The following is a 26417-nucleotide window of genomic DNA, read 5'->3' on the forward strand; positions in this document are numbered from 1 at the left end:
TGAGTAAAGACAGGCTGTCTTTCCAGCCTTCAAGAATGGACCCACTCCGATACCTGCTGCTCTTTCCCGAGCCTGCCTCAGGTGGAAAGCAGGAGGGGCTGATTTAGACAAACCCTCAAGTTTCTGTTGCACTAAGCCTGGCAACAATACTTTAAGCCAGCATTTTCCAAATTCTGTTCCGCGACACATTAGTGCTGTGCAGTATATTAGAAAGAACTCTACAATTAAATAAATGTGGGCAACTTTTCTGTGCAACTTTGTACAGGTGACCCAAGGTTAACACTCACAAGATCCGAGCAGTCCTGTGCAGAGGGAAGCTGTGTTCTTCCAGAACTTCCCCAGGTCTGTTAAATCAGTGAGCCTTCTAACAGTGTCCTACCAACAGGACTAAAATTGATTTTGATTATAGTTGACTTTGGAGAAGATATTCCTGGATGGAAGCAAAGATGCTACACAGGTCCCACATAGAAGGAAAACCCCAGGTATGATGCGTGATCTCTCGCAGGTGTGGGGGCCTGGGAGGCTTCTTTAGCCACTGCCTCCGGTATCCCACAGTCGCTTGGCCTAGTGACCGTGTCTGCACTTATAGGTGAGAAATAAGAATCAAAGCCCTGTTTTATGCAACTAATGAATAAGAGTTGAGATTTTAACACGGGAAACCTTACTGCAGAACTTTATTCTTAGGAATTACTTTTGGGTTTATTTTTTTACAACCAAGGTAGGTATGTGCCCACTGCCCATCCCAACCCAAGAGGAAATGTTAGCAAAAGAGGAAGAGAAAGTGCTAAAGAACTGAGTTTTCCCCTTATGGAAACTCCGGAGAACTGAGTTCACTGATGCTACAGGCTATGGTGGAGACAAACTTTCTGAACAGGGCACCCGCAAAGTCAGGACAATCCAAGACTAGTTTACCTTATGGGCAGCCCTCACTAGCAAAGGTGAGACAGCGCCACCTAATGAGCAGCAAAGGTACAGTGCACTGAGGTCAGGCTATTAGCACCGCCTGGTTTTACTAGTGTTTGTCCACAGCGCGGTTTTAAGTCTTTAAATGAAGATAATACAGCTAACCTCAAGAGATATGTGAAGGTTAAAGAGAGCATGGATAAAATTCCAGGTGTGTTACAAGGCACCACATATGGTAACTTTTTTTTAAGGCATCGCTGAGCTCTGTAGAACTCACCATCGTCATGTTTCAGCTCCCCATGTGCGGCATTGCAGGTATGCGCCAACAAACCTAGATTTATTACAATTACTATGAAGTCCATCCCACCTTGTTGTCTGAGTTTCTGTCCTGCCAGGTTCCTGCAATCATCAAGTCCCAAAGAAATCACACAGAGGACTACAATAGTTATAAAACTGATTAGCCCATTAGCTCAGGCTTCTTATTAACTCTTACAACTTATTATTCTTGTCTGTATTAACCATGTGACTGGTACCTTATTTGGTGAGGCAATCACATCTTGCTTCTTCTGTGGCTGGGTCAGGACTGCCGATCAGGACTTCCTTCTTCCCAAAATTTTTCTGTTCTCATTGACCTGCATCTAATTCCTGTCTGGTTGTCCTGCCTACACTTCCTACCTGACTACTAGCCAATCAGCATTTACTTAAAATATAATTTACAGAATACAGACCATTGTCCCACACTACCGCCTTTTCCCAAGGCTCTTTTATTTCCTCTATATTAATTCAACCTTCTTATAGAGCACAAATTTACTTTCTATGTCTACCATGCCACTTCTTAGCTGAGCCTGGCCCTTTAATTGGAGATGCGTTTGGAGGGCTACCAAACTCCTAAAGTCACAGGGAGGCTGTGTTCAGGGTGTTTCTTAGTGGTGTTTTCTAGGATCTCCTCTCATTGATGGGGAAATGATTTGTCTCAGAAAAGGCAGTTTCTGTTCTCCTTCAGTGCCCACAGGTTTTCCAAAGAGTAGAAACGTATTTGGAGCTGCCGTGTGCCTGATGCTTTTACCATTTTCCCTCCTTATGAGTTTTCTCACTTAGATTAATAGAAAGCCAAGAAGAGAACCTCACGATCTTGTTGATTCAACCATTACCTCCCAATCTGAGCCCTTGAGCCCTGGCGGAACTGTTTAGATTATCTTCTGTAAGCCGTTGCTTGCAGAGGGTACAAAGAAAACACTGTCTTGCTGTTCCCAAATCTCATATCGTTTTGCTAAATGGTGTATAAAATGTTCACAGAATAATGAGATCCAGGCTCTTTTAAGCAAGAGAAAAATTATAGAAGTGTTGATGGGGAAAAATAAAGTGGTGCAGGGCCAAGAAAATGGCGTTCCTTAAGCTCTGGCTCTGATAACGCACCCAGGCTGTAAGCTTGGAAAGGAAGCTGCATGTGGCTATTGAGGGGGGAACTTGAAGTGGAGAGAGCCAGACGGAGAAGGGAACTGGACACTGGTGGGAGGACCCTCACTGGACCTCTGAGAAGGCTGTGCACTGCTGTGGACAGCATCTCCCAGCCTGTGTCTGAGAACACAGCCTGGAATAGCCTTGTAGGGAAAGACAAAATAATCAGTGATTGGAGTTTTAAAGGATAAAACTTAAAGAGAAAAATAAAGCAACTGAGTAACAGGTGAGTTTAGAGGAGGGAGCTGTGTGCCCCAAAGGGCTGTTTCTACCGCTCAAGGCACTGCAGCATCTCCTCGCTGGAGGCCAGAGTTCTCCTTGAGTTCAGCTGTTTCTGTTATTTAATGTCTTGCAATTCCTTCTTGCTGGAGGCAGAAATTTGGAAATGGAACAAAGTGGTGCTTTTAATTGCAGAGTTTAATTTTAAGAAGAAATGAAGGAATGGATCTCTACCACAGCTCTTCTGTCACTTTCCTCACTAACTCCGCTTGTTTGTTACAGAAATCAGAAGCCCAGGTGAAGGCATTGTCCTACTCAAAAGGAAGAAATTGTTATCTCTTGGGCTGGAGAGATGGCTTAGAGGTTGGGAGCACTGATTGTTCTTCCAGAGGCCCTGGGTTCAGTTACCGGCAGCCACATGGCGGCTTACAACTATCTGTGGTGAAATCTGGTGCCCTCTTCTGGCCTGCGGGCACGTGTGCAGGCAGAATACTGTAAACAAAATGGATAAATAAATAGAAAAATAAAAAAATTTAAAAAAAATTGTTCTCTCTTAGGGGAGTCTACTTACAAAACTGGGTCTTTGGTGTGCTAGGCAATGCTAAAGTGAGGAAAAACTGCTTTGGGGGGCTACAGAAATATCAAGTATGTTTCCTGTCTTTTAATTAAGCACACTTACTAGCCCCAGTGCCTTCTCAAACTCAGGAAAAGCCTTGCAAAACACCTCCCGGTCTTTGACTCTTTTCAAGCTACTGGGACTCCAATTTAAGAGTCGGGCTTCCCAGACCGTGCCAAGAGAGCACAAAGTTACTGTGGACCTCTTTCCTCAGCCCACTGTCTCCAAAGGGGAGCGGCACACAGTTTGCAGCAAGCACAGTAAGACCAGCAAATAGCACTGGTCTTCCCAGATGAGACAGACTGGGTAAACCTTTAACTTCTCTGTGTTTCTGACTTCTCATCTGTAAGATGAGGAAAATAATGTGCACTTCACACGGTTGTCAAAGGATTAAATGAGACATTTTATTCTTAAGTATCTGACATACCCACGCTGAACATGCTTAATATACATTATTTTCCTTTCCATTTCCCCTTCATGTGCATATATACTGGCAACATCCATCTCTTTTATGTGTAGAGCTGATGCTGTTAACTTTATTAAGCAAGCCTTTTCCATTAAGCATTTATTCTTATTCATTAGCTTGGAGGACTGGCACACAAAGATATTAAATTATTTACTCAAGTTTAATGAATGAAATTGAAAACCTTTTTCCCCTGCTTAACATGAATGTGCCCTTTTCAGTATGCAGAGCCTTGTTGCATTTATTCAGAAGCTATTGCTAAGTGCTTAGTTTGGAACACAGGATTAATGAGCCCGGAGACATGGCGTTGGTCACCATGGCGACTGAACCAGCTTTCCTCTGTTCCAAGCTCAAACAACGAATGAGGGATGCTTAGCTCTGGCCTTCAGCATGTAGCTGGGTGTTCTTTTTCATATATCTGACTCACCGTTGCTGCTTCCAATTACTCCTTAATTCCCTTGGAAAAAAATAAATAAAAAGAATATCTCTGGTTCTTTAGGTTGGGCTTCTTCAACTACTCCATCTAACCTCTGCCTGAATACATTCCTTTCCCCCTCAGCTTCCGCAGATTAAGACACCTGAATCACATTATTCTTCAGTACGTAAATGCCTGGCGTTCTTGTGGGTGTCTAACAAATGCAGCTGCCCAGATGCCCTGGTCTCTCAGGCTTTGGATCTCCCTCCCTTCGGTGACTTTCCCTCCCTCTGACTCCTACTCACAGTCAAGCCTGGACTGAGTCATGAATGAGACTGGTGGCCTCTGGCGATCACCAAGTCACCGTCCGCACCTCTGACGTCAGTTATCCTTACATCTTGCTTGCTATTCACTATGACCACTCTGGGAGTTGTTCACTCTTCCCCCACGTTCTCTTTGTCCATTCGGAGTTCCTTATTTTCAGTCCGTCCCCTACAGATAGCTCTGAATCCTGCCATTTTAGTTCCTTTACTGCCAAAACTTTAAAGTCCCTGCCCTTCATCGTAGCATCTGCGTATGCTGACAGTGGTACTGCTCTGGATGGAGCTGAGATCCGTCCTCATGACACAAGTAGACATTATTCAAAGAATTAAGCAAATGCAAGAACCATTTAAAAAAAACATATTCTATAAGACTACAGCCATGTCCAATGGAGATATAACCATGTCCTATGAGACTATAGCAATGTCCTATGGGGATATAACCGTGTCCTATGGGGATATAGGACATAGCATGTGTTTTAACCCCACTCTTTGAGAATGGCCTTCAGAGTGGAAGGCTGTTTTCAGGTCTCACACAGGAGCAGATTTTGGCAGAAAGGAGGTGATATCCCAGCGTGCTACTGTGTTTACAGCATTTGTACTACCTGCAACCCACCACTTGACCTTGAAACTCTAGGAAGAAGCCAGTTAGATTTTTCCTTTAAGGAAACAAACAAACAAACAAACAAACAAAAACAACCTCAAATTACTAATCTAGCCAAATTCCCTAGAGTGAGTGAAGCTAATGATTAACAAACTTCCTTGGATGTCAGTCACTCCATCTTAGATGCAGGGAGACAGCCAAAGTTTCTAGGACAACCCAGAGAGTCTGGAGCAAACCTTGCAGAAAGCAAGCACAGAGGTAAAGACCTGTAGGACAGGAAAATAGCTCAAAGCAGTCACAGGAGCAGGGCAGAAAACTAATATTCAAATGACAGCAATTTACAAAAAAAAGGACATAAAGAAAGCCAAAAAGAATTCATGCGGAAAAGCATTCAGGGGCATTTCCCAGAATGGACAGAGAAGGATTGCGGGAGTTAGAAGGACCCAGGGAAGTAGAGAAGACGTGTACCAAAGTAGACCTTTGGGGAATTTCAGATAAAGGGAAGAAAGAAAACCCTGGACTCTCCAAGAAAAAAATATCATAGGTCCAAGTAAAGGTTGAAAAATAAAATGGCTTCCAGTTTTGCAGCTACATCCTGAAAAGCAGAGGCTGTGGAGGAATGCTTTTATCGTGCTAGAGGAAGTAATTATGAACATGGGCTTCTCTGCCAATCAAGGAAGCGTAATTGCCCTGAGTGGGGTTTACCATCACCAGCACGATTTCTCAGCACTCTCGGTATGGATATGACAGCTCAAAAAGCCACAAGCTGAGATCATTTGGGGAGGAGAGCTCTGCCCTAAGAGAAGAGAGAGGCCAAGATGGCGAGGAAAGGTCCCTGGGATGGCGGTGGTTCCCAGGCCAACTGAAAGATCTGGAAGGGACTTTTTTATTCCCCAGGAAATGAAGTTGATTAAAATATTCACTGAGGTTAAATATTTTTTAAACTTATAGCAAAAATGGGCTTCAAATATCAGTGAGTATATAGAAATCTAAGCAAAAAGAAGATTAAATAATGATTTTTAAGATATTTTTATCCTAGTAATGCTCATTATGGTTATAATGTAACTACTTTGGTAGCCTAGGAAGAGGAAAGGGCCTATTGTAGACAAGTATCCCCGAAAGAGGGAAGACATACCCTCATCATGCCAGTATAGTCTTCATTACCTCAAAACTTACATTGCCACGTCTTTTCTGGTTTTATACATAAATAAATTGTAGTTATTCAGCAATATATAAGCACCAGACCAATCAAACTAGAGAAGTAAAAGCAGTGACCTCCAAGGAAAACAGTAATCGGGTACCGCATTCCTCATAACGAATCTTGAGTATAACGTCTTAATATTTTCCAGATAGCTTGTTCCTTCCATCTCTTTCATTACATACATCTTCTGAATTTCTTTAATTGCTTGTGATATTAGCAATCATCTTCTACTACTACAATTTCTTATTTCTAGTATATAGAAATTCGGTTGATTTGTAGTAGAATGGTTAGAAATGCAGAACAAATGCTAGCTCAGTTATTAGTTCTAACCATTCAGTGGTGGATCATCTCAGGCTTCCTTATGTGGACAAACAGAACGATGTGAAATGATGCCAGTTTTTCTCCTTCTCTTTGCTTGTCATTTATTTGTTCCTCTTTTCTCTTTAGGCTGAGACACCCCCCTCCCACCAGGACTGAGCTGAAGAGATCTAGCCTGAATTCTTGAAAGAGGATGCTTTGGAGGTCCATCACTGCGGGATCATAGATTTCCCACCGTCCTGCTGAAGCCTATATTTTACAAAGTGTTGGATGATTCCCCACTAAGGATACAGTGGGGCTGGAGAAACTGGTGTCTGCTGGATCTGAGATAGGGACCACCAACTTATTTGGGTTCTCTCATTCAGTCCAGGAGACAAGGCGAGAGAAGGCAGCGTTCGGAAGACAAGCAATTCGGAGATATCCTCTGCCATCTGATGGGGGAAAGGCTCTGAGCAGGGGGCAGTCACGAATGTCCATCACCTATAATCTACTGTTTCTGTTTTTTGTACAATGAGAGATTTTTTTTCCCTTTGGGTGTGTGTTGTTGTTGTTGTTGTTTTTAAATTTTTGATGGTGACATAATTTCCTTTAAAAATAATTTTAACAAATAATGTCAACCTAAAGAAAAAATTAAATTCAAATTGCCTAGGTATAGTTGCAATACAAGAGAGGCGGCAAGCATCTTCGGAGTGGCCTGCAAGTAGATGAAGTGGCCAGATTTGTGCTACCACAAGGCATAGCACAAGCGCAGGGAAGGTGAGCAGCAGTGAGTCGGGGAGAAAGACATCTGTCCAGCAGGTGTGTGCCTGTCTCCTTATGAAAATGAAGACCTTTCTAACGGCAGGGTCTTCTTTACATTGCCCCTGTGCTATGTTCGGTTAGAAGCCATTTGAATTTTTATAGCTTTCCTCAAGTATATTTTCCTCCTCCTGTCGGGATTTGCTTCACATAGCACAAAGCAAGCAGTGCTCACTTTTCTCTTAGGGAAGGGGATAGATAGAAATAAAGTACTGCTTAGGAGCCAGCCAAACCTGACCTGAATCTCTTTATTCATAGGGAAATGCGGGAAGCAAAGAACAGACATTTTCGCTGAGGTAAATAAGCCCTCTCAACTGACGAACGCCATTATACTGATACCAAAGGAAACAAAGGCCAGCGGATGGCGGCACTAAGTAGGAAGGCAAACAGAAAATAGCAGGCAAAATCCAGCGTGGGACAAAGCCTGCTCCACAACAGTGAAAAAAAAAAAAACAGGACGAAATCCTTTAAGAGAAAATTGCATGCAATTTTTCGGACTCAATTAGCCTTTTCCTCAAAGAGCCCATTAACTAGCAAATGGAATTGCATCGGTTTTCAGTTGCCATGGTACTGCTTCTTCTCTAATGCACTTCTCTGGTCCTGAGCTCCATGTTAGCCTGCCTGATTTTCCTTGCTTGTGTGCTGTCTCAACTCCCTCTGTCTGACTTCTTCCCCAAAAAGCCTACAACATAATCTCAGGAGGACAGAATTCAGCCCTCAGCTGAATCCCCTGGAGGCCAGGGGTGTGAAACTGACCAGGGCTTCCTTTCATTAGCTGTGAACATGACAGTTTGCACTAATTCTCGGCTAGCGAGGGCAGCCATGTACTGGGGCTCCTGGAGCTGGACTCTGATCAAGGGCTGATTGGCAAGTGCTGCCCCCTGGGCAGAGAACATAAAGATGGCCAGAGAGGCACACAGGTCCCTCAGTCTTCCAGAACCTCCAGACAAGAGGATTGGCCCACAAGCACCCGCTTTTCCTTCATCCAAAGAAATGGAAAACAAAACAAACACAAAAACCAAAAGACAGAAACAAAACCTCCCTAATTATGCCATTTTCAAATGATTCCTATTTACCAGGTATCGTATTTCAGAATAGGTAGAGAGGTAAAGCTCAGGTGGGAAAATGGAGCGTGCATGAGGCCCCACACTCATAACCACATGCCCTGTAATCCCGGAACTCAGCGGTAGAGGCAGGGGAAACAGAGCTTCAAGGTCATCCTGGGTTCTATACTAAGGACAGCTTGGCTTAGCTGAGACAACAACCTCCAAGTCATAAAACCAAGGGTCATTAGGTTAAATATAGATGTGCCTTTAAAAAAAAATTACTTAGGGGCAGAGAAATGGTTCAGATGGTTCATGATGAACCTGCACGACAGAAGAAGACAACTGTCTCCCAAAAGTTGCTCTCTGAGGTCTACACAATAACAATATGAAACATGTTAGCATGCACACACACACACGCACACGCATGCAGACACACACACACCAAACACAGAGCAGACAAAGATTACAAAAAGTTAGATACTATTAAATATTAGCTTTGATGTTTGATGAATAATTTAGATATTAATTCCTGATAAACATAGTCACATGTAATTTTTAGAAAAATATATCTATACAGGTCATACTCTCCTATAAAAGGAGACTTAAAAATATTTAAACATTAGTCAAATCCAGTAGCCTGTAGTCCCAGCATGCAAGAGGCTAAAACAAAAGCACTCCTACAGATTGGAGGCTACCTTAGACTGTGTACCTGGCCAGCCAGAGCTACAATGTAAGACTCTAGATAGATGGATAGATGATAGATAGATAGATAGATAGATAGATAGATAGATAGATAGATAGATAGATGATAGATAGATAGATAGATAGATAGACAGATAGAAACCTGTGCATACATATAAACAATCTTATCCGTAGTTTAATGGGATGCAGAGAGCATAACAAAATGTTCTATTAAGTAGATGAGTATTTTTAAAATTTTAGTAATATACATGACTCTATTGTGGTGAAAGTAAATCAGATATTTCTTAAGATTTTAAATATATGTGTGTAAAGATGTCTATATACATTATATTTGTATATAAATATTATATAGTATATAAAATTTATATAACAATAAATACAATGTATAATATATATATATAAAGCTTGGAAGTTCCAGTATACAGTTTGCAAATTGTATGTGTTTTAAATTATTTCCTTAACCAATCAAAACTTATAACACAAAAGTATTAAGTGGATATGTGACATCTACACTATTCTAAGACCTGCAGGATGCAACCAGGCCCAGTCCTAAACTCATGTTAAAGGTGTTCAGCTTGCCTTGTCTGTTCTCTCCAGCTCTCTGATTAGCCTTCTTTGGAGGAGACAGCTAAAGCTTGAATTTGAGGCTGGGAAAAAAATAGGAACCCTGGATCAAAAACGTGCCTGTCCAAAATGAATTTCTAATCCCAAAAGTCTGGTTCTGTGTTGCCCAGGTTTGTGAGCCTTGCTTGACCACTAGGTGCAGAGCTCCCCGCTGTTGGCAGCTTCAGAGAAAGGGAGACTCATCGCTGGCGATGCGGCCACTGCTGTGCAACCCAGGCTCCACTAGATGGCCCCACAACCACGCTTATACGGAAGCACTAATTAGACTCTGAATTGCTTTAAAAAGAAGGAAAAAGGGACAAGAAGTTGGAAGGGGAAATATATTAGGGATCATTGGGGGGATTTAGAAGAGGAAAATAGATGATGGACATCATCATTTCATTTTGTGCATGTATGAATTCTAAACGTTTAAAAATAAAAAAAATGAGAGTTTGAGAGCCATCAGAACACTCTACTTGCTTGCGTGTTTCTCCTGCCCTTGCTAACAGCATAGCAGTTCTATAATTTCTTATGATACAAAATCTAAAGCTTAACTAAAATATGAGGAAAAATCAAAACTCAGTGTGACATGAGTGGGGATGTAAATATAAAATGTGGAGGTGCCAGTGCGTGGAAACGGGGGCTCACCCATCCCCTCCCTGTCTTTCTCTCTTTCTCCCCTCCCACTTTCTCGTGCTCCCCCTCGCTCACTCTCCCTCTCTCTTTCTGTCTCTTTGTCTTGCACTTTCTCGCCCCCATTCTCATTTTCTTTTGCTCTCTCTCTTTCTCTCTGTCTCTCTGTCACTCTCTCTGTCTCTGTATCTCTATCCCACTCTCTCTCTGTCTCTGTCTTGTGTGCGCTCTCTCTCTCTCTCTCTCTCTCTCTCTCTCTCTCTCTCTCTCTCTCTCTCTCTCTCTCTTTCTCTCTCTCTCTCCCTGTCTCTCTTCTCCTCACTCTCAGTCTTGCCCTCGCCACTCTCCCTCTCCCTCTCTCGTTCTTTCCCTCCCTCCCCCTCCTGCTTCCCCTGCCTCATCAGGAAGCAACAGCCAGGTTGACAGCCCCCTGTCATTCTCACAGTTTGAGAAGCAGCTTCTAGGTCTCAGGACTCTCAGCCCACCTCTTGAATATGGCTCGTGAAAATGTCTACCTTTTCTGCTCTTTCTCATCTTTGCTGATGATTTTGCACACATTATTGAGGGGGGAACTCATCAGATTTGAATGGCCCTGTCTTACCGTCACCAAATCTGCCCTGGCATTGGAGAGCACCTTTTATAATGGCCTTGTTAACAATAGAGTTAGGGAATATCTCATTTAATCTTGGTAGCTTTTCCTATAGGTGGCTAGTTCCAGCTTCTCAAACTCACCTCTTTCTGTTTTACTGAAAGCAAGCTCAGGTCCTCAATTTCTCTTTCAGCTCATCCCACTCTCCCTCACTGACTCCTCCTTACGCTGTGGCTACTTAAATGCTAGCATCTATTATAACTTTGTCTAGACTCATTCTTTTTAATTTATGTTATTACCTCTTTTGTTTTTCAGATAATTTCTCACTGATTTTTATAGCCTTAACTGGCCTGGAACCTGTCATCCTCCTGTCTCAATCTCTCAAGTGCACTTCAAGACTGCATTAGTTAGATAATTAGTGAGCCCGTGTCATGAAAAAGAGAGAGAGAAATGAGAGGGGGAGGGGGAGGGAGAAAGGAAGAAGGAAGAAAGGAAGGAAGGGAGGATGGAAGAAGGGAGGGAGGGAAGGAGGAAGGGAGGGAAGGAAAGAGGAAGGAAAGAAGGAAGGAAGTAAGGAAGGAAGGAAGGAAGAAAGGAAGGGGGGAAAGAGGAGGGAATGAAACAGGAAAAGAAGGGAAAAGGAGAGAGAGAGAGATCAGGAAAAGAAAAAAGAAAACACAAGATACTCTGTGTGCACACTGCAGATCTGGTAAAGGATTTCTATCCAGAATAACCAAGCAACAAACAGTTCATTCATTTAAAAAAGGAGTAAATGAATTAAACAGATATTTCTCTAAAGTGAATATCTGTCATATAAACATGACATTCACAGCATCCTTAAGGAAATTCAGACTAAAACCTCAAAGAGATACTATTGCATACTTATTAGAGAGCTAAACTGTTTGTCTTACTTTATCAATTTTGGCAAGAATGGCAAGCACCTGGAGCCTTCACACATTGCTGGTGGAAATACAAAATGGTCCAGGCACTTTGGGAAACCGGGTATCAGCTCTATCCATCCATCTTCTCAACCCTAGGTCTTTATTACAAGGAAGCAGAAATATGTTCAACTATAGGAGCCTACATGCAAGTGCTTACATCCATGGTTCTCCAAAGCTGATACGCCCTTGCCTGAAGAATGTGCAAAACGCATTTCATGTCTACATGGGATACTGTCTGATGAACAAGAACTGTTTGATCCAGAGAAGTCGTTAACATTCACTCCTAACATTGATGATGTTTTCTCTGTGACAGCACTTCTCCATTCTATAATTAAAGTTTATTTTGTTAATATTACATCCTCCACTACTAAAATATATATACACATATATTCGCATTTACATCTATACATACATGTAAGTCGAGAGCAGAAACTGTTTTCTCTTTGTCACTACAAAACCTAATGTATAATAAAGGCTAAATAAGCATGCTAAGTAACTGAAAATCAATACAATTCTTGATTAATTACGATTCATTACTTCCTGAAAATTTAAAATTCAATGTGAGTGATCTCAGTGCGCAACACACACACATACACTAAAACCAAAAGAAATATAAATACTCATATATATGATGATTTCATACCTTGAATCAGGTTGAGGGTACTGGAATGCTTATCACATTACCTGAGACAAGGAAAGTCTCCAAACCATGTGTATATGAACAGCACATCAAACCCTGTTTATATAAACACACATCAGCCGCTGGGCAAGTCTTACCTCGCCGCACCAACTGCTTGGCACAGAGGATGGAGTCTGGTGTGGTACAGAAATGCAGAGCAGTGTGTCCGCTCAGGGAGTAGCAGTTGAGCTTGGCGCCGCGGTCACAGAGCACCTTCACGCACTCGAGGTGGGCCATTTCACAAGCCACGTGCAGAGGGGTCTTCCCGTTCGGCCGGCAGTTGATGGTAGCATTGTGGTCCAGCAGTACCGTCAGGCTTTCCACATGGCCGAACAAGACCGCGAGGTGCAGGCCTGTTGCCCAGGAAGACTTCAGCTTATAACTGGGCAACCAATAGCCTGGAAAGGAAATGAAAGGAAGTTGTTAACTTTTGGCCCGGTGTCTTTCCCTGTCTTGTGGAGATTTGACAAGCTGTTTTTATTTTGGTCACATCTAACTGAAGGGTAAAATGGATCAGGAACTCGTCCCTGGCAGCTGACAGGATTCCCAGGGCCTTGTTCTGAGGATTGCCTTGGGTCAGGCTTTTCCTGACTCTTGCTGTTTCTACGGCTCTTAGCCGCCTGTCCTTTACTTTGTCTTCCCATGTCTCAAAAAGAACTTTGGCTTTACATGGCAATATTTGTGATTGTGTTTTTTTATAGGCTATGTTACATGAGGCATTTTAAGAATGTTTTTACTTCAAGCCGTTTTAAGTGTGAATTGTTCCAAAGTTATAGCCTTACAAATTCCATTTATGCCCATTTTTTAATTCCTGTCGTCACTCAGGGTGTGATTTGATTGAATTTTTAAAAATTTCTTTTACCTGCCTGTTGGTTTATTCAGTATCTCTTTCTAAAGAAAAACTTGAAGCAAATCACACATTTTTATTCACGATTCTTTTAATGCTCTACAAAACTAAAGGGGAAAGACAAATAACAGAGGGTCACAGAATATAAGCTCGGCACTCACACTAGAACAGCGGTGTAGTGTTGTCTTTAAAGTTCTTAGCATCCAAAACAAGCAAGGAACCCAGATGTGTCACACACACAACCGTGTCCAAATTAGGCACAAATCAGCCAAGAGAACGGTCTCAAGAACCAAGATCTTAGACAAATTATTCTCACTACTTAAAATGTTCTTCTTTCTCCTTTCTTCTGGTCCAGCATTTTAAAAGAAGGTTTCACTGTGTAGCCCAGATGGTCTTTGAACTCACAGCAATCCTCCTGCCTCAGCTTTTCTAGCACTGGGACCATAGGTGTGCTCCACCATGCCCAGTTCATCCCAATTCTTGTACTCAATATTCTTCAGCAAGCAACTTGCAGTGACAGTTTCTCTAAGAACTTAGAAAGAAACTGGTTCTGAAACTAAAAATCAGAGTGTAGTTTGCCTACTCCTAGTGGCAAAGACAAGGTTCCATCACGCTGCAACTGATTGGCAAGCCACGCCTGCTCCCGCATAGCACAGAAAATAAATGATCCTGAAAGAAACAACAAAGAGCTGATTAAGAAAACACCATTTTGATGTCAAATGAAAGAAACACGGGATGGGAAGACCATCCAGCCCAAGCTTCTATTTTCCAGAGAAGAAGACATACCCTTTCTCAGCCTGCTGGAGCCTCAAATCACCTCTTCAGCCCAAGCTCATAGACTGGGGTGATCTGCCCCGTGGGGTTTCCACTGCATTTGTCTCTGTGGAAATGGTGTAGGTTTAGCTCCAAGCCTGTGAAACGGACACACACACTCGCGAAAAGGAAACTGCTCTAGAGTGCATCTGTAGCATGTCACATTGCTGGCGTGGAAGAGCATATGTTTGCCTATGGTGTTTCTTCTTCCTAAATTCCCAGCAGCGCGAACAGAACTTTCCTTGCCCATTTATCACATGGACTAGTCAGTCATTTTGGCTTTTGAAAATCAGTTTCATCTGTCTCCTATAATCATAACTGTTAATTGGGGAGTCAGTCTCACAGACTGCGGGATACTGGAATTTCACCAAGCCTAAAGAGGAACTGTTTCTAAAAATCCACTTTTTCTACATGGCATCATTGGGGACTGACTGTGGGGACAGGTGACTGCAGGCTCAGGCTATGCTTATGTCTGCCTTTAATCTGCACTTCAGAACTTTGGTGGTAGAGTTTGAGATGGGGTTGGGAGAGTGTGGACAACTCAGCGTGCAGCAAAACAGGAAAGCCAGCTGTGCTGAGCCAAGAACAGAACAGCCCTTAGCAAGGAGTCCACCCTTACATCCAGGCTGGCGTGGAGGTTCTCTATAGGAAAGAAGCACACTTATCCTCACAGAGCGCCAGATCTGAAGTCACATGCACTTCTGAAACCGAAGATGAGCTGTGCCAATCCATGTGCTATTGTTTATCTTATTTTATTTATTATGCATACAATATTCTGTCTGTGTGTATGTCTGCAGGCCAGAAGAGGGCACCAGACCTCTTTACAGATGGTTGTGAGCCACCATGTGGTTGCTGGGAATTGAACTCAGGACCTTTGGAAGAGCAGGCAATGCTCTTAACCACTGAGCCATCTCTCCAGCCCTCCATGTGCTATTGTTAATGTTCATGTGAGAATTTGCTCTTGCACACGTGCCTGTGTGTGTATGCATACACACAAGCACGTAACCACCAATAGTCACAGCATGCCAGAAGAAAGGGGAGTGAATTCACTGTGTACACTAGCCTTTTCTCTCACAGAACACTATTCCTGGGCCATTCAAACTTAGAATGTGAATTTCTCGTGGTGTTTATCTTTGGAAGGCCCCACTCTGTGCCCTATGTGCAGGGGCCTGTTGTATTCTCAGACTGCACAGAGAGGCAAGCTGGAGGGGAAGAAGAAGAGGAAGACTAAGCCCTTGGGGGAAGTGTGTGGAGAAGTTGCTGCCTCCCTCTGGGGAAAATCACTCATATTCCCTTGTGTACAAGTCGTAGGCATAGGTACCTGTTCAGAAATGCTAGACTTCAGCAAAGGGTTCACCTGCAAAGGGGCTGAGACAGGAACAAGGCCCTTCCCTACACAGACTGCACTCTGAACCCTCAGTACAAGCCATTCACACAGCGACCTGTAGCATTCAGTGCCGCTGCTCCCCTTCCTCACTCCGTGATAAGCCATCTGCTTACACAGTCCGTCTGCAGTGCCTCACATGCCAGAGTCCTGGCAGAGCCTGCACGCAGGATACTTAGTGTGGGTAGAGACAGAATGGCGGAACACTCCGTGTTCGTACAGCCACCGGTGGCAGGGGCCACGCTCTCTGAGTCTGCTGCTCGGCACCTGCACTGGCTCCGTAGTTCAGGAGTAGCACATGGTGCTGGGATCCATAGGGCAAGCGTCGCAAAGATGCGCTGGCTTGTGCCAAACACAGGAGAGTTGGTGAGGAAAATGTGTTCTTTTTTTGTAGATGCCATGGAGCTTTCTTTAAGCCATAAAAGCGAATAAAGTTATACTGTTTGCAGAAAATAGATAAGACTGGAAATATTCACAGTAAGCCAGTCTCAGAAAGGACATACTCTCTCCTCGTGTTCCCTGGATGTCATGTAGTATATGGACATATGTGTGCAGACTTAACGATGTGGAAATGACATTGTCCAGGGAAACAAAATGGGGTGGGGACAGAAGGAAATATAGTTGGTTGCATATCATATATGTATATAATATATATATATATATCACACCTGTAAGGAAGAAACAAGTTTAAAATGTAACAAAAAAAATCTCTTTTAACTCTCAAACTCCAATCTCCCCTCCCCATCAAAATCTGTCGGAAACTGCCTCTGATCTTCAGTTCTCCCGACACACATAAAATTCTAAAGAAATTTTAGAAGTTTGACACTTACAAAAATATGCAGACCTAACCCTCATGTGCACTTCTGAGTGATTCATTTAAACCTGAAGCTGAAGTGATAGGTGCACAAAGCTAGGCAGAAAGCCCCTCACTCAAGAAACTTGGTGAGGAAGGAAGGTCTAGAACCCACTTTAGAAAAAGGGCATAGTTTCGGCTCACTTGGAGAGGACACGCATCTCTGGTTAAACTAAAGCTGGGTCCAGGCTCTGCAACAGTTATCAGCGCTAATGTTATCAACGGAAAACCAGCCCCATGCTGGAGAAGCCTCTGGCTGCCACCAAGCTCGCACACACTGCCGCGGCTGAATTACAGACATCTGCTCTGACCGTGTCCTCGTGTTTACTCAGCCCTGAAGGAATATAGACCCAAGCGCAATTCCAGGCTGCTATTTTGCTAGCTAATGTTCTCGGGATAACTCTCAGAGACTCCCTAGAGAATGGGAGAGGCAATCAAACTCGGAACACAAAGTTTTAAAGAGAGAAACTTTTCTAGCAACTAGGAAAGAGGAAGCCCCCTGGGCCGTAACAGAAAAATAGGAAAGTTAACTTTCTAAAAAACAGGAGAAAAAGAGGTGAGAAGGAGATCATTTGTTAACAATAAGAAGTTCCCACGATGACTTTGGACATCAGCTGCTACTTAAGAAACTAGATAGAATGCCTGCCAGGAACTTTTCAAGTGAAAACAAATTCATTGGTTATTTTAATTAAAAATATGATTACCATGCCAGGCACCGGAAGAAGCTATGGGTCATAAACAAAGCACTTAAAGTGCATTGTTACACGGATTAATAAAGGGTGTTCATTAGCCTTGCTGACTAGGGAATTCCCTACCAGAGATTTGTTATCCCGTATGTCTCAGTAGGAAGCCGAAGCACACAACTGCAGCATGCAGAAGAACCAGAGTGTATAGCAGGGAAAAGCTTGAAAAACAGCCGTTTTGACATCCGTCCATGGCGCTGGTGGAGAGGCTAACAGTGGGAACCAGCGTGATGAGGTGAGACCTTACCGACCTCTCAGAGTTTTTGACTTGTCTCAGAATAAACTATGTCAGGACAGCCCTTAAAGATCAGCCTGCTAGTTGCATGCAGTAGTTAAAAATTCACTGGGTATTCATGATGTCTTCGTGTCATTGTATTTTAAAAGGATGACCTGGGGCTGGGGCCATCGAGGTGGCTAAGCTAGGGCTCCTTGTCAGGCTTGAGCACCTGAGTGTGAACCTCACAACTCCTCACGTGGTGACGTCCGTGTGTCTTCTCACCTCCACAACACGTTGTGGTTCACACTCACACAGTCACATAGTAAATGAATGCTTCACAGTGAAATGATGGTCCTGGTCCAGTGTATTCTATTTTTCTTTTTTTTTTGGGGGGGGGGTTCTCAAAACTGCCCGTCTCTCCCTGTTCTTCCCTGGGAGTTTTCCCAAAGGCAGGCCAGCCCATTTTCATTGTTGGCTTTCCAAAGCGAGAAGAGTGGACTTTTTAAGTGAGCAAACTGGGATTTTTCTCTGAAGATTCCATGGTAAAGCTGAGGACGGCAGGGTGCTGGGGAGAGAGTGAGCTCTGACTTGAAGAATGAGTACTAAGGTAAACCCCAGCACAGACGGAGAGTTGCTGTGAGCACTGAATTAAGTGTGACCTTCACTGGTGAAACTTTTTCAAGAAGAAAAGAGCCCTCTGACCCAATACCTCCAGTTTCCAGATCCTTGCAAAATCCACAGTCTCTTAGGGGGTCATTTTTTAATGACTGGCATACTTAATCCACTTTAGCCTAGAGTTTGGGGACATTTACATTCTACGTCCATTTTTTTGACAGTGGCGTTTTGAATTCTGCGTCCAGCACTCACACAGTGACCTCGACGTTAGACGGCACATGCTGTATTTAGGAACAAATTCAACCACTTTTTGAAATCCCATGGAAAAGAATATAACATGATTTAAAGGAAACTAAGATTACCTAAAGGTTAATTGCAGACCAGCTAACTCCCTGACGATAATCAACTGTTGAGTAATCATTTTCTCAGCTGTGTAGGAAAGTTTAAAGGTGACCATATCTGTCAGCCATATTTCATGTTGCTTCGTTTATTCTGCGAAGATACCTGAGCAGGAGGTACCCACTCTTGGAGAATAAACCACTATGTCCCCTTTCTGAGAGTGGGTGTGAGTGACCAGGCTTCTCCCCTCTTTTATAAAAACGAATCAAACTCACAGGGGGGTCTTGTGAACTTTTCTCTTTCACTTTTAGGAGTACAGCCTTCGCTTGTACTTAAAAAAAAATCAAAGAATAACATGTAGCCTTTCAATGTCCTAAAAGTCTGCTTTTACTTAATGAAAAAAAAAGTATCAGAAACAGTAACCCAGCCACACATCTTTCAAAGCTGCACAGAGGTGGTTCACGTCCTTTAGACAAACCCCAGAAGGGGCTGACTGAATAATTAACTACCCAGTTGTAGACCGCCCAGTCCTCCCTGTTCTGAGAATTCCTTTGTGAGGTGAGACATTGATATCAGCACTTAGGCCCACTTTACTGGGCCAGCAGCTAGGGTTCTATTTACTGCTTCCATGCCTGCCCTTAGGAGTGAAAGGGCTGGCTTGAAGCCTGGCAGCAACTAAAATAAGTTCCCAATAACTTTGGAGAAAGTGGGGATTTTACCCTAAGGCATATGACTGGAGGTAGAGCCTTGCATCTTCATGATAAACAGAGAGTAAAGTTATTTCTATACACACTGTGTGCCCACATGCACGCTGCTTTCATGGACGGTCCCAAAGGTATAATTTCTGACAGACACCTCTCTCTGTAAGACTGGGACTCCCTCTTTTCTTTGGGGGACAGTTTAAATTTCTGCCCCTGATTGAAAGCCACATCCCATAGCCCAAATGCTAGAAAAGCAGTCATTACCATCAATAAAAAGTTAACTCCATAAGAACCACAGGAATTCGCTCATTTTGACAATGGAAACACAGTTTCTTCCCATCTGGGGGCTATGACACCGTGAGAAATGACAGAATCCATGTCTGCTGGCCAAGAGCACACACCTCCAAGTTCCCTTCTCAGAACTTGTGAGTCCTTGGACTGTCTGCAGGTTTACCTACTCTGGAAATAAGAGAAGGTGGTCTATGCAGCTCAGTGTCAAGGAGATTATCCCCTGGCTCGAATCTGGGTCTTACTCTGTGTGGCACACATAGACTTTTTAAAATCTCTTCAAATGTACTTATCATTTAGATAGTATCATTAAATAAAGTCACAAGACACAAGCCATCTAATTATGTAGCATATAATTTTTTCCTTCAACAGAATCCCTTCAACTTTGCACAAAAGAAAATTAGACGCCTTCATTTTTCAGACAAAACATCAATGACAATTAATCATGAAGCACAAATCAAAAATGCAGCAACTGGTCTCAACTATTTTATGCTTCCTCCAGAATTGCAGAGAATTAGATAGAAATAAATGCTACTAGCATTTGTATCTGGAAATTGGTGCCTCTAATGATTGTATATGAATAGAAAACAGATCTATATTGGGCATAAACATATATCCCCACCCTCATTCCAAAGATTTTCCCACCTATTTTCTTAGGCAAAAATGAGGGTGAGCAGATTATTTCTTTGCTCACCAGATGGCCTAACTACGTAAGTTTTCCAATTAGCTAGTTGATTTGAGAAATCAGAATGAGTTTGTTAATCTATTTCTTATTTATTAAGCAGGAATTCCAGAAAGTAAAAAGAAACCTTAATAAAAATTTTTCTGTTCTAATTGTCATTTTCCTATTTTTTCTTTATGTACAAAGCAGAGATTCTGAACTAAGCCCTTGAAAATTTTTGAACTATTATTGTAGTACAGCAGAAAGGAAAAATAAAAGTTAACTTTGTGATATTTTGACTTCAGCGTTTGTTTCTGCACTGAAACCCATAAAAATGACACAGACCATGAAGGTGCCTATGGCCCGGCTTTCTCCATTCATTAACTCTCTAGGTGGAAAAGAATTCCCCGTTCTCGTTCACACGGACATAGAGATGGTGTATCTGTAACTGACTGTTAGCAAAGACTCAGCAGCCTGACCCCCTGCAGCCACATTGTCAGCGTAGACCTCAGCAGTCTTTAACGAGAGCCAGAGGTGTTTTCTTTATTCTATACCACTACAGTCACAAGAGAAGACCTAACACGCCGTGCATGACAAATGCAGCCACCCAGGGTCCCAAATTCCAGGCACGAGAATGGAAAAGAGCAGTCAACAGAAATGTGCACAGACAGAAATGTGTATATAATATATAAAACAGCCCAAATGCATTCTAGTTTTAAAAGGAAGGAAAGATAAAAATTAGAAATAATGTCTAAACAGGCACTAATATTAAGAACAAATGCTTTGAAGACAAAAACTGACCTACTGACCTAAAAATCCATTTTATAACAATTTCACAATTACACCTCTACAATTTTTACCTTGTTTGTAAGATGCCAAAATCATATTCTCATCTTCAACTTCAAACACTGTGTCCACATCTAATTGCCTCTGGATTAAAATAGTCTCCAGTTTTCTGAAGTCATTTGACTTTATTGCCTCCAAGAAATTTTTCTTAACTAACTTGGCAGCTCCAGCTTTGCTGGTAGGGGTGATGATGCCGTCCGTCCTCTGCGCCATGTGGAAGCTGAGCCGAGATTTACCAGGAGAGCAGCACCCAGCACACAGGCAAGCCTGCAGAGTCCACAAACTGCCGGCTAATTTTATCCCAAAGTTATGCTGATCCGTTCTATTTATATAGGGATCATTTCAAACTTCAAAATATCCTCCCAGGCTGTCAGTGAGTTTTCAGGTCGTTTGAACTGCAGATGCGTAAGCAAGTCCCTTCCGCAGTGCGTGGTGTCGATGTGAGGGAAGGCTCCTGTGACACATTTGCCGGCATGAGTTGTCACGATTAGTTCTTATAAGACCAAAGTGAAAGTGTAAGATTTAAAAAGCTCTTAAAGCTCTTTATGTTTCCCCCTCAACAACAACATCTGGTGCCTGGCTGGAGCGCTGGTGTCTTATTCTGACTAACTAATAGACCCAAATGAGGATTTGGTTCAGTTGTTGATACACGTGCTCCTGAAAACCTTTAATGATTTTGTGAAATGAGCCTGTAAAATTGAGCCGAATTATGCACATCTAAAAACAAACAGAAGGGTTGCCAGTAACCTAGAGTTGAAAAATTTCAATATTATGAAAAAGCAGGGCAGGCTGCTGAAGGGAGTGGGGGAGGGTCAACATTTTAGGGGAAAAGAAGCTGAAGAAACAGGACAAACAAACGCAACAAGTGAGCGAGCTTCACTGAATGCTGATTTTTTATTTCTCAAGCCAGTGAGGAAAAGCTGTGTTTATTTAGACAAATTACAAATACAAATACAGACTTGATGCTACTTTTTAATGCGAGATGGTGGATTTGAAAATGTGTGAATCAGGTATGCAGATTGTGTGAAAAAAAATAGTGTTGGTGCTCAAATAACACAATGCATAATCAATTGACACTGTCCAACACATCCTCCTTTGTGTGTGTGTGTGTGTATGTGTGTGTGCTGCTGGGGATCAAACCCAGGGTGTCTCACACAGTCTTTTTTTCTACTAAGCTAACAACATTCAATACCTCTAAAACTTTTGTTTTAAAACAGTTCAGACACAGAAAAAGGAGCTAGATCAAGAGACAGGAAGAACACAGGAGCCAAATGAGCACAAAGTAAGAAGATGGGAAATGAACACTGTGTAGTTATCTGGTAGATTTAATTGTTTTGTTTTTTCAGCTCCTCTGTGTTAGTTTTTCAACAGAAAAAGTTGAAGGGAAAGATATTTAATTTGATTGACTGATCATCATCAAAATTAGAGAACTAATAGCAAGTTCTAACTATACTAAAAATTAGCTGTAATTTATATATTGTGAATGGATTCAGAAAATCTTTGCAGAAAAAAAATAGCAATGTGAACTTTTTACATTTTCTAATGGTGCAGAAGTCTATGAACATGGTTGTCAATCAGCATACCTTTTCACTCAACGTGCCCATATGTAACATAAATACGCAAAACTGCCCAGTCCTGAGCACACAGCTTATCAAATCATAATGACTTGTGCATTCAATACCCAGAGCCACCACAGAACAAGCCAAGTTCACCAGAAATCCCCATCACCCCCTCCTGAAGTCAGAACACTCACACCAGCTATACCCATTGCCATGACTTCTAACACTGTCCATTAGTTTTACATAGTTTTTACTTTTATTTAAATTTTTAAAAGTTTGTTAATTTAAGCTTTTGCTGTGTGTTTTCAAGTGATGACAGCAGCAAACCTGTGTTTGAGAGCAGGAGACCCGGAAACTGGAGGGGGCAGGAGCGAGAGACTGGAAGGACTTGCTCAGCCTTGGGTTTAGTCCCCAGGGGACCGGGAACATCACTTTCTGCTTCTGATGAGCTTACATTGAGACTCTTATGGAGGAGCTGCCTGAACCTAGCATTTCTTCAGCAAACGCCTACTGAGTGCTACTGTACAGCAGTGACTTATCCAGGGCACTGGAAATACAGTCATGAGAGAAACAGACAAAAGTCACCACTGCAGTAGACTCTCGTGTGCTAATGGCCTGGGTGGTGCTGTGGCCTATGATTCTCCGCTGCCTGCCCAATGGATTTTTTTTTTCCACAAAGTTGCAAACTTTTAAAATTTTATACAGAATCCCTGGCTCGTGACAGTTAAATAGATCTGATACCCTCTCACCATTATCCCCCATTTTACTTGGCAGTAAAATAAAGGGCGATTTAATTTTATTTCAGACAAAATATGGTCAATCTGAGCCAGATATGTAGCAGCCTCTTTAGATGAGTAGTCACTACCCTAGGAATTAACTATGTCTTTAAGAGTTCTGACTTTCCCTGGAAAGGGACTTCCAGGAAGAAGTGATAAGTGCAGAAACAGTATTTAAAACACCAACATTTAACACCTAGCATAGACATTAGCATAGAAGCTATGCCGTAAATTACCAGTAGGACCAGACCCTTGTGAGGCTGGGAAGTAAAGGAGGCCTGAATGGGCTCATTGTCTTCCGGGCCCTCATTCCTGAACTCTATACAGGGTCTCCCGTTAACTGGGTCTTATTTGGTTTTATTCCCGTTATAGCTTCCTCTGGTCATAGAATATGTGTTTCCAGTATTTGCCTCTAGTTATGAGGTCCTTATCCATGGTAGCCACATGGCTACAACCAATTCAGAAGTTGTGTGGCTTTTATCCAGAAACACTGTCGCTTCTGCAACTTCTCATCCCCAGCCCATATCCGGGGATCACGAAGAACGAGGCTAGAACACTGAGGAATGTGAGCAGGAATGAGAACAGGGTCATTATCCCCTGGATCAACTGGTATCTCTGCTCGTAATCCAGCAAGACTCCAAACTGAGACTGTTAATTCCTCTGTAACTTCTGCTTTTTCTCTCGGGGTTAACTAGCCCATTGATCTCCCTCCAAAGATAGCAGGATTAGCACCGCATTGTAGAAGAAAGTCTACCATTTGACATCCTTCCCCCGCCCCCAGTTCTTGTTTGACTTAAAAAAAAAAAAAAATGCAAGTTCCTTTGGTAAAATAACTCCAAAAAAAGTTGTTTTCTTATTGCTTCTGCTGCTGTGGCCCCTGTCTTTTCTCAGTTTGGTCTGGTGCTGAGGACAGAATGCACAGCCTCATGCATGCGAGGCCACCTGAACAACAAATGGCCTGCTCTCCAAACCCTTGTTCTCTTAATACCCGATTTGTAACATTTGTCTTTTTCAAAGTTCAGTTTCATAGCTGTACAAACTGAGTGTGTCTTTGTGAATTATTTTGAGAAAGCAAAGTTCATGTAAAGAAATACACAAAATTAAGAAAATTATTTCTACCGTACTGCTAAAAGCAAATTATTGGCCGGTTTCTCCAAAAACCAAAGAATAAAATTTAGAGATTATTTGAATTAAAAAAACAAATAATTTAATTAAATTACCCATCTAAGTCATTGTAACATATCTGAAATATTGTGACTGATGAAAGAAAGAAAGAAAGAAAGAAAGAAAGAAAGAAAGAAAGAAAGAAAGAAAGAAAGAGAAAGAAAGACATAAGTCCTGTTGTTATCATCTAGACTTAGCTCCAAACAGCCACCCATCCCTTCGGTGACAGGAGGCCACCCTGTAAAATGGCCGGTTTTACGGCATCTACTCTGGCCTGTCAGAAACCCCCCTCTCTTTGGCTCTGAAAATGAAAACTCACAGACAATGTATTTTTTGTTAATGTTTTATAACATGCCTCGGATAGTGTCCTGTGGTCTTGATGGTGGAAAGAACTCCAACTTATCAATAATGTTTAAGCAAGTGGACCCAAGGAGCCCCTCTCACTCCCTGGGGTGCTGAAGAAGCAGGCACAAAAGCCTGGTTGCTTGTTTTTTCAATGACTGTATATAACACAAGCTACCCACTGTGTGTCATCTTTGGAACACAAATGGCCCCTTGGTTTATTGTGACCTCTTAAAACATGGATTTAAAACGCTAGTAGGCTGCAATTGTTAAGTGTAACTACAGGGAAGAAATAAGACGCCAGACTCCTAAAACATATTTTCCAAAGCTAGAATTCCTGTGAAAAGAGAATTCCCTGGGCCTCTCTGACTTTCCAGTCGATAAATCAGGGGACCCTTGCTATGGGCTCACCGACATGCTTTCTGAGATTGCCTGATAATCCCATTCTTATCTGTAATACTTAACGGGCTGCTGTGTAATCTCTCAGGACACACTGCATTGTTTTGTCTGTCATTGTTTCATATATGTTTCAGATTAAATCTTTGTACTGATGTGCTTCTAGCTGAAGGTTTACTTGAACTAACAGTTAACACTGACAAACGCAGTGGAAAATTCCAGTTGTAGGATGGGTTTCAGCAGAGATCAAATCCAAAGTTTTCTATATCAACAGACAAGTGGTTTAGTACTGTAATTGAAATTATTGTCATTAATACAATACAGTGCAGAAATCAGGAAAACTAAGGACCAACCAGTTATATGGAATTTGCAAGGGCAAGCGGCAAAGGAATTGCAGGCTCACGGTTGTTATTTTTTTCCTAGCTAACAAACAGTCCAAAAATGTGTTGGTTTGAAACAACTTTGTAATCATTTATAATCTTGCATGGCAAGGCTTGTCGTGGCTCTGTGCTGTCTGAGCCCGCAGGTGAAAGATTGCAGGCTAGGGGTTAGCTAGTAGCTTCTCAAACTGACTCGGTCAGTTAACTAACAACTTAGAGTTGGTTTCTGTCCACAGTCTCCCCAGGAGCCTATCTGAAATCCTCCTAACATGGCAGTTAGCTTCTCCTAGAATGAAGGAAAATGGAGTGAGAGAGTGAGTCTTGTCGGCTCTTTAGGGGACAGAACTTTCTGGGTCAAATCAACAGATTCTGAGCCCCTAAGATCTGGACAAGATGATGGACAATCTCCATGTCTCCAAAGATGTCTTTCTGCAGTAAAAGATAGGAGTGCGGCTGAGAGGCACGTGTTTTGTTTCCTCTCTTCTATTTCTCGAACCCAAGCTCAGTTCTCACCAGGCTGCCTGGACCAACACCTCGAAAGTTCCTGTGTCACAGACTTAATGCACACTAGCCTCTCCAGTTTAGGAAATAGTGATGGATTTTCTCTTTCCATAGAGAAGCAATAAAGTACAGAAGAGCCCTCTCCCCATCCATCACCCACATTAAATATAAAAATAAACAAACAATACCTAAATTTCAAACTATTTTGGGATTTCAATTGGTTATTCTGGGAGGTCACTGGCCAAAGATGACATTCCCGGAACTGGAGGCCGACTGGTAGAGTTGCAACTAAACTTTGTAACAGCACTTACCAGTTTCTCCCACCCAACACAGCAGCTCATAGGAATAATTCCTACACTTGTAATAAACAAATGACTCCATGCACAGCGGGGATTTTGTACACGGACAAGCACTACAAAAGACTGTCCCTGTCCCCAAGCTCACACAACAGCATTGACTCTCCTGAGAAAGAGATGCTGGTCAG

General features: G+C 42.4%; 1 protein-coding gene across 1 annotated transcript in view; it reads right to left on the reverse strand.

Annotated features, from left to right (window-relative positions):
- Nucleotides 1-21254, reverse strand: part of Asb4 (ankyrin repeat and SOCS box containing 4) — a 42945-nt gene extending 21691 nt beyond the window's left edge. Inside the window, exons 1-2 of the mRNA XM_057774716.1 lie at nucleotides 20830-21254; nucleotides 12607-12906 (exon numbers count right to left, since the gene is read on the reverse strand). Coding sequence (XP_057630699.1) covers nucleotides 12607-12906; nucleotides 20830-21028 — 499 coding nt within the window. The 5' untranslated portion in view covers nucleotides 21029-21254. The remainder of the gene's footprint in view (nucleotides 1-12606; nucleotides 12907-20829) is intronic.
- Nucleotides 21255-26417: the final 5163 nt, after the last annotated feature.

Source organism: Chionomys nivalis, chromosome 1, assembly GCF_950005125.1.
Source record: "Chionomys nivalis chromosome 1, mChiNiv1.1, whole genome shotgun sequence".
In the NCBI taxonomy this organism is placed as follows: Eukaryota; Metazoa; Chordata; class Mammalia; order Rodentia; family Cricetidae; genus Chionomys; species Chionomys nivalis.